This window comes from Coregonus clupeaformis, unplaced genomic scaffold (assembly GCF_020615455.1).
Source record: "Coregonus clupeaformis isolate EN_2021a unplaced genomic scaffold, ASM2061545v1 scaf0010, whole genome shotgun sequence".
Lineage (NCBI taxonomy): Eukaryota > Metazoa > Chordata > Actinopteri > Salmoniformes > Salmonidae > Coregonus > Coregonus clupeaformis.
Genome location: NW_025533465.1, coordinates 702,473 through 717,104, shown reverse-complemented (window position 1 = coordinate 717,104; position 14,632 = coordinate 702,473). Strand labels below are relative to the sequence as shown.

Here is a 14,632-nt window from a genome sequence, read left to right as displayed (position 1 = left end):
CATAGGGGAGCTCTGCTCCTAGTGGTTTACCCTCTGCCCTACGGCAGCAGCAGCCTGAGACAAAATTATGCACACACCTACAGCCAATAGGAGTACAGGTGTCCCTATAAGAGGGGATGCCTCCCCTCAATCAGCCTCCCTTTTTCTTCAGCGACTGGATGACTAGACTGAAGAGCCAAGAAGAGACGAAGCACGAAGACTCAGGACGAAAACGCCGTTGATATTCCAGTCATCAACGTCGTCTAAATGAGCACACCGGGAGATTTTCCACCCCCAAAAGCTCTTTTCAGAGCTCAGTGCAGATGCACTTCCATGGCGGCCGGTGACCACCACGACCTATGTTTCGTGTGTTTGGGATCCCAGCATGCCAAGGAAGGCGTCTGCAGTCCCCCGAATTGCGCCTCCTGCGCCCTCCTTTCTTTAAAGGAGAGGAAGCAGCGTTGGGCGTTTTTCAGGGAGGACATCCCCCTTGAGGATGTGCTGTCGATACTAGCCTCTGCTTCAGAGGCGTCGTCCGACGGCGCAGACTCGGGGGAAGATAGGGACTTTGAGGAAGAGTCTGGCATTCCAATGGAACAGTCGGACCCCGTCCCTCATACTTTCAAGCCCCCCCCTTTCCTTTGGAGAGCGAGAGGGCTTGTAGTCCCTATAGCGAAGGGGGATACGAGCTCTGAGAGATCAGAAGCTCTCTCTTTCGCTGCAGCCTCTCTGAGATCGGACTTTCCGGGTCTCATTGAGAGAGCTGCTCAACGGCTGGTAATAAGGCTGCCCCCTCTTCCCTCCGCACCGGAGGTTGATATGATGGAGGGCGGTCCTTATTCCAGGCCAAGGAAGGCGGCAGAGCCAGTGGCTCCTGCCATGCCTTCTTTGGCTAGGTACGTTGAGGGCTCGTGGGAGGCACCTTTAGCGGCGCGTTCGCCTGTAAAAGCGTATCTCCCATTCACGAGAGTGGAAGGAAGGTTTCAGGGTCAGGGAATCCCCAGGTTAGAGAGCGCCATGGCGGCGTATCTCGTACCGGGTTCGAGCCCTTGGCCCTCTTCCAAGAAGGCCACGTTGCCATCCCAGAAGGACCGACTCACAGCACAGCTGTTAGAGAAGTATTTTGGGTTGGGAGCCCAAGCTGTAGCAGCAGCTAACAACATTTCCCTCTTGGCGGCCTCTCTGTCCCATTTAACCACGGGTAAGACAGAGATGGCACCGGAGGAGGTGGAGGAGGCGTCCAGAATTTCTGGCGCTATACTCCACCTGACACAGGCGTCCGCAGTCTGCGCGGGGAGATCCATGGCCACTTCGGTGGTCGGGGAACGACACCTCTGGTTGTCATTGACATCCATGAAAGAGGCAGACAGGACGTCTCTCTTGAACGCCCCCCTCTCTGACGACGGCCTCTTTGGGGTCGCAGTCAAAGAGGCGACGGAGCGTTTCTCTAAGTTAGAGGAGGAGAAGAAGCAGTTGGCCAAGCACCTGCCGTTGGCAGGACGACTCGGCCCCCTCCTCCCCAAAGGCCATCTACCTCCGCCCCTCTAAGTAGACCGGGGTCTACGACGAGGCGGCGTGTCGGCGTCATCCGGCGGCCACGAGCAGCAAGGGAACGGGCCCGGCCCTCCCAGCAGCTACGGTAGCCCCACTACAGCCGGCGAGGGAGGTGACGAGGATGCCGACCTGGCCCTCCAAGGGAGGCAAGAGGAGGCGTACGTGACGGGACGCGGGGGAGAGGATGGAGGACGCATCGATGGTGTCGAACGTGCCCACTGTTCCCCCCCCACCCTTCGGTTGAAGGGATGGGTGTTGATGTTAATGCCTTTGTTGATGTGTTTAATAAAGAGTTGGCTCCACCTGACTTTGTCAAAAAAGAGCCTCTTTTCCATAATACGTCCGAGAGCGTTCAAATCTCACCCTCTCTTCCTTACCAATCTAAGAGCCGTTCAGCCCACCGAGGGTGCGTTGCTGAACAGGCACTAAGAGTAGGTATCCAGAAGACCTCAATCAGGTCGTCACATCACACTTCACGTATAAGAAGTGCTTTACATAGAAGGCAGCAGTCCCGGTCAGATTCTGACATGAGGACGCAGCCGCTATTTGGGGATGGCGCACTAGCACAGACTAAGGTCTCCACTAGTACGAGCCAGACCCATGCTGCGTTCACGGAGGGCCCGATTACCGCAGTCACCAAGGTGCCCAGAGTATCGGCACCCCCAGGCATTGTAACACAGCAGCTATCTGGGGACAGCAGCTATCAGACCCATGCTACGTTCACAGAGGGCAGGATTACTAGCGTTATGGGTATAACCAAAGTATCAGCTCCCCTGACAGAACGAGCCAGTACTCACAACACTGAGCGTGAATCAACCCACCAGGGGTGCAGTGTTGAACACACACAGAAGGTGAAAGTCAAGAAGGTATCAAGGCGCCGCCTTGTTTTACCTCATAGAGACCTCATACTACAGACTTCTAGGAGTACTGTAGTGAAGGGCTCTGATAGCGAATTGCAGTCACCTAAGATGACGCAATTGCTTGCTGGGGATGGTGCCCTGCTGCAGGCTGTGGCCTCGGTCAGCGCAATTCAGACCCGCGATGCGTTCAAGGAGGGCAGGAATACGACGGTTACGGGTTTAACCGACGTCCCTACTCCTCTTTCTTTCTCAGAACGCATCGATAGTTCCTCTCCCTTTCACGGGAGGCCCACCTTGGGCTGTTCCACCACTTCAATGTTGGGGAACAGTGGCGGTAAGGGCCATAGAGGAATACAGGTCCTTCCTACTGGATGCACCACAGCTTCGCGCCCAGCCGCTTTCTCTGCATTGCTGGCAGTGGCGAAGAAGCTGCACCCTCTCACGCTGGCTAGAACAGACGTTGCAGAAGGGTTATGCCCTCCAATTCCACCGGACCCCACCCCCGTTCAGGGGAGTGGTGGAGACGGTGATGAAAACGCCAGACAAAGTGGCCGCTCTGATGACAGAGATTACGGAACTTTTGGCGAAGGAGGCGGTGACAGCAGTTCCCCGGGAGCAAAGGAACAAAGGGCTATATTCGCCTTATTTCCTAGTGCCCAAAAAGACGGGGGGAGTGAGGCCGATTTTGGATTTACGCATTCTCAACGAGAGCATAGCCAAACGGCCCTTCCGAATGCTAACGACAAAACGTCTGCTGGAATGTGTCCAGAGAGGGGACTTTTGTACGAGCATAGACCTAAAGGACGCGTACTTTCATGTGCCGGTTCAGCCGCGTCACAGGAAGTTTCTGCGGTTCGCCTTTCAAGGGGTGGCGTACGAATACACGAGGATGCCATTTGGGTACGCCCTGGCACCTCGCACATTTTCCAAGTGTGTGGAGGCGGCATTGGAACCGTTGCGTCGTCAGGGAATACGGCTACTAGCCTACCTGGACGACCTACTGGTTCTCGCCCCGTCAGCAGAGCTGGCGATCACTCACACAACACAGACAGTGATGCATCTCACAAGTCTGGGGTTTGCTGTGAATTGGAAAAAGAGCGCGCCCTGGCCCACTCATCAGATTGTCTATCTGGGGATACAGCTAGACACTGTGAGGATGAGGGCCCGAATCTCGGACCCCCGAAGGGTAGCCTTGTTGCTAGCCCTAAGGAAGTGTCGTCCGAATCACACGGTGACGGCGCTGTCGATCATGTCACTTTTGGGTCTCATGTCGTCAGCCCACTCTGTGGTTCCACTGGGACTCCTGCATATGCGCAGGATGCAGCGATGGTTCGCCCAACTAAGACTAGACCCATTGCGTCAACGTCATCGGTTGGTGGTGGTTCCCCTCTCGCTCAGTGCAGACCTAAACTATTGGAGAAACTCGCGCGTTCTCACGCACGGAGTCCCGATAGGAAAGGTGTCCTCTCACATCCCAGTATTCACGGATGCGTCCCTGACGGGATGGGGAGGAACATGTCAGACACAAGCGATAGGTGTGTGGCCTCAATCAGGTCGTCACATCAACCTCCTGGAGTTGGAAACGGTTCGACTGGTTCTGACCCACTTCGCGTCTACCCTTCGGGGTCGCGATGTGCTGGTCTGGTCAGACAACCGGACCACAGTAGCCCACATAAATCGCCAGGGAGGAGTCAGGTCTCCTGCTCTCCATCGGGCGGCAGAGGAATTGTGGCTGTGGGCTCACGAGCACCTTCGCTCATTGAGAGCAGCACACATTCCGGGGTACTTGAACGTAGGAGCAGACCTCATGTCAAGAGGGGGTCCTCGAGACGACGAGTGGTGTCTGCATCCAGACATTGTTCTCCAGATTTGGGAACAATTCGGGAGAGCCGAGGTGGACCTATTCGCGTCACGCGTGAACGCGCAATGTCCTCTGTGGTTCTCTCTGAGGGAACAGGACGAACCGCCACTGGGAAGGGACGCCTTTGCGCACCAACCGTGGCCGAGAGTTCTCCTGCATGCATTCCCTCCGCTGTCCTGCATTCTCCCACTGCTAGCCAGGGTGAGGTCAGGGGGGCTGTCAGTGATACTGATAGCGCCCGATCGCCCGGGGGCTCCTTGGTTTGCGGAGATGAGTCAGATGTTGATTGCGCCACCTTGGCCAATTCCACATCGACGGGACGCGTTGTCTCAGGCGGCTGGCACGATAGGGAAATTGCCCATAATCGGCCAACCACTGAAGGCCTGGCTGCTGAGTGGGACAGGCTAGAACGCCGTGGGTTATCTGATGCAGTGATCAGGACCATACAGGGTTCACGTGCCAGTTCCACTTCTAAGATGTATGCCAGTAGATGGAACGTGTTTTCACGATGGTGTGTCACACAAGGTGTAGACCCCATGAGCTGTCAGGTGGAGAGTATTCTCTCTTTTCTACAGCTCATGTTTGATAAGCAAAAATCGCCTGCCACGATTAGAGTGTTTGCAGCAGCGATTTCAGCTTGTCATGAGGGTTTTGGCAGAGACAATGTCTTTAGCCACCCTCTAGTGAAACGCTTCCTATTAGGAACGCGGCGACTTAGGCCAACACCTAGAGTCACGCTTCCTCAGTGGGATTTGGCTTTGGTACTCGAGCGCTATGTAAGTCGCCGTTCGAGCCATTGAATCAAATACCCCTCAAGATGCTGTCTATAAAGACAGCACTGTTGCTCGCTTTGACTACAGCTAAGCGGGTCAGTGATTTGTGTGCTCTTTCGACGAGACCTGACTGCTTGGCCATCAATGGTGACCTGAGCAGAGCAGTGTTACGTCCTAACCCGGCATTTGTGCCGAAGATTATTAAGAGTTCATATAGGTCACAGACCGTGGAGCTGTGGGCTTTTTCTCCTCCTCCTCATAGAGAGAGGAGTGAGGAAAAGCTCCATCGCCTGTGCCCGGTACGCGCTTTGGCGTGTTACGTCGAGCGCACAGCAGCGATTAGGTCATCGCCTCAGTTGTTTGTGTGTCACGGTGCGGCTGCACTAGGTAGACCACTTTCAAAACAGAGGTTGTCTCATTGGCTTTGTGAAGGCATTGAGACAGCTTATGAGGCAGCGGGGCGGCAATTGCCTCAGGGTATCAGAGCTCACTCCACTCGTGGAGTAGCGGCTTCTACTGCCCTTTTCAGAGGAACAGGAGTAGAGGATATATGTAGAGCAGCATCCTGGTCGACGCCGTCTCCATTTATCCGTTTCTATCTCTTAGATATGTCTTCTAATTCTCTGGCTCGATCTGTACTCAGCGTGGCTGAAGGGAGATCTTGAGCAAGAAAGAGAGGAGAAGCAGGACTGTGGACACAGGTTTCCATCAGGTCCGCTTTGGTTAGGAAGACATGTTTTTTGACAGATGTGTTTTCTAACTCTTTGGCTCGGTCTGTACTCAGCATAGCTGAAGGGAGATCTTGAGCTAGGAAGAGAGGGAAAAGCAGGACTATGGACAAGGTTTCCATCAGGTCCGCTTTGGATAGGAAAACATATTATGTGGCATGAATCCTGACTGACAGGGTCAGTACAGTAGAGGCATGCGTTGATTAACAGAATGTGAGGTCATCTATCTGCTTGTTCAGTTAGTATGACTCATGTTTTTGTTCCTGCCCACTAATCTCTGGGATTCCATTGAGTGAGTGAGGCGGTCTACCGCGTTTACAATGTAGAGTGACACTTGGTGTCATTCCATTAGTGGTCGGTAGTGTTTTCACAGGATATTGAGGCACATCTATCTGCTTGTACAGATTAGTATGGCTTCTATTCTGGTGATCTGCCCACTAGTCATTGGCATTGCCATTGGACTAGGTGGGGCGGGTCTTTAACCGATGACGCGGTATATTGTGACGCCCGTAGGGGTTTTTAGTTGCAGTACTGCGGGACTCGGTTGCAGCCATTGCTAGGCCTGACTTTCTCGTTTCGATGGGAAGTGTTAGGCTCGGCAGGGAGTACATTTTGGGAGCGCTACGCTCCGCCTTAAACCACTAGGAGCAGAGCTCCCCTATGGGGGCGGAGCTCCACGATATAGAACGATTAGTTACCGGAGTGTAACTCCAGTTCTATGAGTGGAGCGGAGCCCCATAGGACTTAAGGCCCTGCCGACCCTCTCTAGTCTCGCTGAAGAAAAATATCTCGGGAGGCTGATTGAGGGGAGGCATCCCCTCTTATAGGGACACCTGTACTCCTATTGGCTGTAGGTGTGTGCATAATTTTGTCTCAGGCTGCTGCTGCCGTAGGGCAGAGGGTAAACCACTAGGAGCAGAGCTCCCCTATGGGGCTCCGCTCCACTCATAGAACTGGAGTTACACTCCGGTAACTAATCGTTTTTATTTTTTATTAGAGGCATACTAAGACAAAAGAAACGTGGCACAGTGTGCAAATGATAACACATTAGTGCAGAAAATGAAGAAATTGATTAAAATGCTGGAAGTGAATGCTGGAATTAAACAATTAACTATATAAATAAGCAAAAGCTGTCTGCATTAAGGAAATAGACGCCTGGCTCAAATAGAAGCCTGTCTCTAATAAGCGCCTGTTGTGTTCAGTGATTCAAGCAAATAAATGCCCGGGCTATTAATTGAAGTTTACGGTAAAACCTATTCTTCGGCCTAATCAGTTCTTCTGTCTCACCTCCCTTCTACAACACTCCTTGCTGAACTAGATGAACCTCATTGTACCAGTCTAGGCCAAGTAAACGTGTCTTCTCTAAAGCCTGTCAATAAATCTCATAATCCTTTACATTTTACATTTTAGTCATTTAGCAGACGCTCTTATCCAGAGCTACTTACAGTTAGTGAGTGCATACATTATTTTATTTTTCATACTGGCCCCCCATGGGAAACAAACCCACAACCCGGGCGTTGCAAACGCCATGCTCTACCAACTGAGCTACATCCTTGCCAGCCATTCCCTCCCCTACCCTGGACGACGCTGGGCCAATTGTGTGCCGCCCCATGGGTCTCCCGGTCGCGGCCATCTACGACAGACTGTGTTAACTGAGTCAACTGACTTTATGTGACTATCACACATGGTAGACTAAGTCATGAAAGAACCTCTTTCGTAACCTTGGGTTTTATTGACACACATGCCTCATATATGTCTCTTTCTGCTCAGATCTCCCCTTCTTGACTAAACTCTGAAAGCTAATTATGCCAGTGAACCCATTTTAAAACAAAGAATCATGGGAAAATGTGTAATTTTTCCCTCTGTGGGTGCTGAAAGCTTATGCACCCTCTCTCTGTTGGGAACTACAGGTGTACAGCAGCATGGAGCACCTGTCCCAGCTGGAGCACAAGCCCCCGACAGTGACCCGGCGGGAGCACAAGGGACCCAGGGAGGACTGGGTGGCAAAGAGAGAGAGCCTGGGCAGCCTGACCTTGAGAGATAAGAGCTGGAGGACAGGATCACCTGAGATGTGAGTATGACCACTACTGTGCTCTGACTAGTACTAGTGCCCTCTTACCTCGCTTAAAAAGTAGGAAACGTGACATTGTTGGCCCTCATTATCAAGGCTCTCATTATCATTAGTCATTGTTTGTTTTCATAAATACAATAAATCAATTCTGTGCTGCGTTGTTGTGTGTAGGAAGCGACTGTCGTGCTCAGAGTCCTTCTTCACTGAGAGTGACTCCAGTCCTCCATCTGGGGCCCGGCGACGCTTTTCTGCCCTCATGGACACTCACCGCTTTGCCTCCCCACTAGAGGCCGATCCTGACCTGCCCGTGCCCACCAGACAGCCCCCGGTCAAGGCCAGGGGCACCTCTCTGGAGGGGGCCATGGGCACCACATCCATGGGCACCACATCCAGCCAGGGGGATTTTAGGAAGGAAAAGGAGGGTAACGGGTTGACTGCTGGAGGTGAGGGCATTTGGCATTGGATAATGGATGAATCCTGGCTTGACCTACATGATATTATTCCTCCATCTTTCTGCTCTGCTCCAGACAAACTGCTGAGGCCAGCAGATGTACCAGTGGGAGCCATCCCCAGCCCCAGCAGTACTGTGACTGCTGGGGACACAGAGCCCCAGGGGTCCCGGGCCACCAACGAACTGGTCCTGAGGAGGGTCCGCCACAGCCAGCTCTCAGCTGAGGGAGAGAAACGCAACTCGCGACCCGTGACCAAGGTCATCAAGTCTGCCTCCACCACAGCCCTGTCTGTCATCATACCTACAGGTGAGGAGCTGGAAGGCAAGAGAGTGTGAGGAGAGTGGGTCTGTCTGTTGCTAATGACAATATTAATGTTAAACAGTAAAACGGTTAACTGGACTTGTTTGGAAAATAGTATATTTCTTATAGACTGTATCTATTGCTTTGACCTTCAATTGACTTATTCAGATGTTTTTTCTCACACTTTATTACTGTGATTCTCTCCCCCCTCCTCAGTGGAGCAGCATGGTACGTCCCCTCTGGCCAGCCCCATGTCTCCTCGATCCATCTCCTCCGACCTGTCGTCTCGAGACTCCTCCCCCAGCCGAGACTACTCACCCACAGTCAACGTGCTGCGTTCGCCCATCACCATCCACCGCTCTGGGAAGAAGTACGGTTTCACCCTCCGAGCCATTCGAGTCTACATGGGAGACAGTGATGTCTACAGCGTACACCACGTGGTCTGGGTGAGACAACGAAAGAGATGCTATGTTCTCTGTTCGTTTCTATGGAGAAAGCAGTGTTAAGTAAACATCACTCTATTGAAGAAGTTCTGTATCATAACAACGCAGTGCTACAATTGCAGTGGAAAAACAGACTTGTCCAATAGTATGATGACTTGTTTGATTGATGTTGATCTGTATCAATCACAGCATGTGGAGGACGGAGGCCCTGCCCAGGAGTCGGGACTCTGTGCTGGTGACCTCATCACTCACGTGAACGGGGAGTCTGTCCATGGGCTGGTGCACACTGAGGTGGTAGAGCTCATTCTGAAGGTGAGAGGAGAGGAAAGAAACCAGGTGTGTTTTTCTCCTAGAGTATAGAATACAGGTGAAGCCTAACATACACTGTACGTTTTTTGTTTCCGTTGTTTCTCCAGAGTGGAAACAAAGTGACAGTGACCACCACGCCCTTTGAAAACACCTCCATCAAGATTGGTCCTGCCCGCAAGTCCAGCTACAAGTCCAAGATGGCACGGCGCAACAAGAAGACAGGGGCCAAGGAGGGACAAGAAAGGTACAAGTGGGTTTCTCTGCACAGCAGCTGTGTCGGCTACACTAGGATTTCAGATGAGCGCTGTACAAATCAATGTCAGTGACTCTGTTTTTCTAACTCTCTCTCTCTCTCCTCTCATCCTCCCACCTCTCTCTGTTCCCTTCCCTTCTCACTCTAAGTAAGAAGCGCAGCTCGTTGTTCAGGAAGATCACTAAGCAGTCGAACCTGCTCCACACCAGCCGCAGCCTGTCCTCTCTGAACCGCTCTCTCTCATCAGGGGACAGCCTCCCAGGCTCCCCCACCCACAGCCTCTCTGCCCGCTCCCCCACACAGAGCTACCGCTCCACCCCCGACTCCACCTACCTGGGTCAGTATGAAGGGCATTACTCTACCTACATTACTGTACAACACTCCTCTTAGCATCTACACACTCACATAACAAAATAATACAGTTTGAATGATTGCTGTATGTCTCCTCTTCACTCCTCAGGTAACTCTTCTCAGAGCAGCTCTCCAGTCTCCAGCACCCCTAACTCCCCGGCTGCCTCCCAGCACATGAGACCCAGCTCCCTGCACGGCCTCTCCCCCAAGCTGCACCGCCAGTACCGCTCAGCCCGCTGCAAGTCAGCTGGCAACATCCCCCTGTCCCCCCTGGCCCACACACCCTCCCCCACCACCTCCTCCCCCCCACCCCTGTCTGGCCACACGGTGGGTAGCTCCAACACCACCCAGGCCTTCCCAGTCAAGCTCCACTCCTCTCCCCCTGTGGCCCGTCCCAGGCCCAAAAGCGCAGAGCCCCCCCGCTCACCCTTGCTACAGCGGGTTCAGTCGTCAGAGAAACTGGGCGCGCCCCTCCTGCCCTCCTCTTCATCTTCATCGTCATCTTCCTCGCCCCTTGCAGGGGGGGTGTCGATGCGTAAGCACAGCCTGGAGGTGTCACATGGTGACTACAGGAGGGAGTCTTTCCACTGCGAGCATAGCCTGCAGAGTCTGCTAGAGATGGAGGGAGAGAACGGGCCCGTTCCCCCCTCTCCCTCGTCTTCCTCCTCCCCCTCTCCCCCCACGGTTGGAGAGACAGGGTGCCTGAAGCCTGCGAGGAGGCCGGGGAGGCAGGAGTCGCCCCTGAGCCGGGACACACTGCTGACAGGGAGGGAGAGAGCTCCCCAGACTACAGCATCTGACCCTCACACTGACAGCACAACTGTTAAAGTGGAGCCCAAGACCAGCGCTGGTGAGACAGCTAAGACATTAACCCCTTGTGAGGCTCTGAAGAGAAAAGCCTCCCCAGTACCAGGTGAGGCCCAGCCTAGCCCAGCCTCAACCCCCTCCACTCCAGGGGCCAAGTCCAGCCCAGCAGACAAACCTCTAAGCTCCAGTGCTCCAAGCTCTGAGACAGTCAGTGGAGGCCCTAAACCCACTGAGAGGGCCCCAGTCCAGGCCACATCCCAGAGTCCGCTCTCCCAGGAGCGTAAACACCAGGCTGTCCAGACAGACACCACCCCAGTAAGCAAAAGCCAGGAGAAGAGTGAGGAGAAAGGGAGTGTGGGCCCAGACAAAGCCACTACACAGAGGGCGGGAGCTACAGAGGTGGCCAAGCCAAGTAAAGACACACAGATGGAAGAGGCCACTTTGAAAGGAGGGATGGGGGGCATTGACAAAGCCACTGAGACCAGGGTTAAAGGACCTGCTCCTCCAGTCCCAACCCAAGCACCAGCCCCAACCCCAGCCCCATCCCCATCCCCTCTTGCCATAGGTCCAGGTCCAGCTTCAACAAAATCCAGAGCAGACAAGGTTTCTGTCCCGTTGAGTAGCTACCGAGAGGCCAGGGAGGAGAGGAGTCACCTGGAGGTGGTGGAGGAGAACCCCATGTCCCCCTCCTCCACCGCTGCCTCCCCCTGCTCCAGCAAGTCATGCCCTGTCTCCCCTGGTGACAAGGCAAGCTTTGTGACTCAGCTGACCAGTGTGGCCAAAAACGTGCTGGGGCCTATGAAGATGGGATCCCAGGAAGGGCCCAAGGGCGGTGAGGAGAAACGGGGAAGTTCAGCAGGAAAGTCTGAGGCTCCATCTGGAGGTAGTCGATGGGGGGCCCAGGGGACATCTCCAAGTCCTGCCGGCTCAGCTCAGCCTGAAAAGGCAAACACGAGGAATTCAGGTAAGCACCGCTTCTGATCTGCGAGCGAGGGACAAACCTGGGATCTCCCAGAAAATACCTTTATGATTGGAATATCATTCAACCACATCAGGCACGGACAGGGCACCCTCAAAAAAGGGACAAAAACATGTATGCCTAAAAAACACACACCAAATATCTAGAAAATACAGACCTGTAGATAAAACAAGAATATGTGGAGGAATGTGCTTTAATGCTGTTCTCAAATGTTTGTATGTACAGTTGAAGTCGGAAGTTTACATACACCTTAGCCAAATACATTTAAACTCTGTTTTTCATAATTCCTGACATTTAATCCTAGTAAATATTCCCTGTTTTAGGTCAGTTAGGATCACCACTTTATTTTAAGAATGTGAAATGTCAGAATAATAGTAGAGAATGATTTATTTCAGCTTTAATTTTTTTCATCACATTCCCAGTGGGTCAGAAGTTTACATACACTCAATTAGTATTTGGTAGCATTGCCTTTAAATTGTTTAACTTGGGTCAAACGGTTCGCATAGCCTTCCACAATAAGTTGGGTGAATTTTGGCCCATTCCTCCTGACAGAGCTGGTGTAACTGAGTCAGGTTTGTAGGCCTCCTTGCTCGCACACACTTTTTCAGTTCTGCCCACAAATGTTCTATAGGATTGAGGTCAGGGCTTTGTGATGGCCACTCGAATACCTTGACTTTGTTGTCCTAAAGCCATTTTGCCACAACTTTGGAAGCATGCTTGGGGTCATTGTCCATTTGGAAGACCCATTTGCGGCCAAGCTTTAACTTCCTGACTGATGTCTTGAGATGTTGCTTCAATATATCCACATAATTTTCCTTCCTCATGATGCCATCTATTTTGTGAAGTGCACCAGTCCCTCCAGCAGCAAAGCACATTTTACATTTTAATCATTTAGCAGACGCTCTTATCCAGAGCAACTTACGGTTAGTGAATACATATATATATATTTTTTATACTGGCCCCCCGTGGGAATCGAACCCACAACCCTGGCGTTGCAAACGCCATGCTCTATCAACTGAGCTACATCCCTGCCGGCCATTCCCTCCCCTACCCTGGACGACGCTGGGCCAATTGTGCGCCGCCCATGAGTCTCCCGGTCGCGGCCGGCTGCGACAGAGCCTGGATTCGAACCAGGATCTCTAGTGGCACAGTTAGCACTGTGATGCAGTGCCTTAGACCATTGCGCCACTCAGCACCCCCACAGCATGATGCTACCACCCCCGTGCTTCACGGTTGGGATGGGGTTCTTCGGCTTGCAAGCCACCACCTTTTTCCTCCAAACATAACGATGGTCATTATGGCCAAACAGTTCAATTTTTGTTACATCAGACCAGAGGACATTTCTCCAAAAAGTAAGTTGCAAACCGTAGTCTGGCTTTTTTATGGCGGTTTGGAGCAGTGGCTTCTTCCTTGCTGGGCGGCCTTTCTGGTTATGTCGATATAGGACTCGTTTTACTGTGGATATAGATACTTTTGTACCTGTTTCCTCCAGCATCTTCACAAGGTCCTTTGCTGTTGTTCTGGGATTGATTTGCACTTTTCGCACCAAAGTACGTTAATCTCTAGGAGACAGAACGCGTCTCCTTCCTGAACAGTATGACGGCTGCGTGGTCCCATGGGGTTTATAGTTGTGTACTATTGTTTGTACAGATGAACTCACTAAGTCCCCTGTAGCTCAGTTGGTATAGCATGGCGCTTGCAACGCCAGGGTTGTGGGTTCGTTTCCCACGGGGGGCCAGTATGAAAATGTATGCACTCACTAACTGTAAGTCACTCTGGATAAGAGCGTCTGCTAAATGACTAAAATGTAAAATGAACATGTTGCGTTTGGAAATTGCTCCCAAGGATGAACCAGACTTGTGGAGGTCTACCATTTTTTTCTGAGGTCTTGGCTGATTTCTTTTGATTTTCCCATGATGTCAAGCAAAGAGGCACTGAGTTTGAAGGTAGGCCTTGAAATACATCCACAGGTACACCTCCAATTGACTCAAATTATGTGAATTAACCCTAACCCTGGAATTGTGATACAGTGAATTATAAGTGAAATAATCTGTCTGTAAACAATTGTTGGGAAAATTACTTGTGTCATGCACAAAGTAGATGTCCTAACCGACTTGCCAAAACTATAGTTTGTTTACAAGAAATTTGTGGAGTGGTTGAAAAATGAGTTTTAATGACTCCAACCTAAGTGTATATATACTTCCGACTTCAACTGTATGTACTGTATGTGTAATGTATATAGTAAAAGCGTGTCTTCTTGCATGTTCCAAATTGTACATGAGAGATGAAAGAGGAATATTTAAAGAGATTGGAAAAAAATCTAACAGACCTGATGGTAGTGAACACTGTGAACATCATGTCAACAGCCCCCACACATTCCCAATGTAAACAGCATGCCTATAGGCAGGCTTCTGCCACAGTCTGTCACCACGAGGAGGATTACCCATGTCCGTCAACTCCAGTGCCATCTTTTCACTCAGTTAAAATATAAAGATAGCTCCTTGTTCTTTTTCTCACACAGTACCTGGAAAAAAGATTGAGAGAAGAATTGTTGCATTGGTGTAACATGCATTGGTGTAACAAATTGAGATGTGTTGCTAACTGAACTAAGATGATGACCTGCTTGCTAAATGTGGAACTTGGAATTGTATTGTGTAAAGGAGAGCTGAATGAATTTGTTTGTTAGTCCCCTGTAGCTCAGTTGGTAGAGCATGGCGCTTGCAACGGTAGGGTTGTGGGTTCGTTTCCCACGGGGGGCCAGTATGAAAATGTATGCACTCACTAACTGTAAGTCGCTCTGGATAAGAGCGTCTGCTAAATGACTAAAATGTAAGTGTTTTAAGGGCTGAGTCCTGGTTGGATTTAGGTGGACTATCTGAATTTGCACAGGGACACTATGCAATGGGCTTTTT

At 51.6% G+C, this 14,632-nt stretch overlaps 1 protein-coding gene across 3 annotated transcripts in view; it reads left to right on the top strand.

The window, feature by feature from the left end:
- LOC121551033 (microtubule-associated serine/threonine-protein kinase 1-like) overlaps positions 1-12,005 on the top strand; it is a 68,218-nt gene extending 56,213 nt beyond the window's left edge. For 2 of the 3 annotated variants that reach the window (XM_045212384.1, XM_045212383.1), the window contains exons 19-25: positions 7,666-7,826; positions 7,998-8,584; positions 8,795-9,024; positions 9,211-9,333; positions 9,438-9,574; positions 9,733-9,920; positions 10,044-12,005. In XM_045212384.1, coding sequence (XP_045068319.1) covers positions 7,666-7,826; positions 7,998-8,584; positions 8,795-9,024; positions 9,211-9,333; positions 9,438-9,574; positions 9,733-9,920; positions 10,044-11,722 — 3,105 coding nt within the window. In that variant the 3' untranslated portion in view covers positions 11,723-12,005. The remainder of the gene's footprint in view (positions 1-7,665; positions 7,827-7,997; positions 8,585-8,794; positions 9,025-9,210; positions 9,334-9,437; positions 9,575-9,732; positions 9,921-10,043) is intronic. The other variant, XM_045212385.1, reaches the window with a different exon arrangement.
- The last annotated feature ends 2,627 nt before the right edge of the window (positions 12,006-14,632 follow it).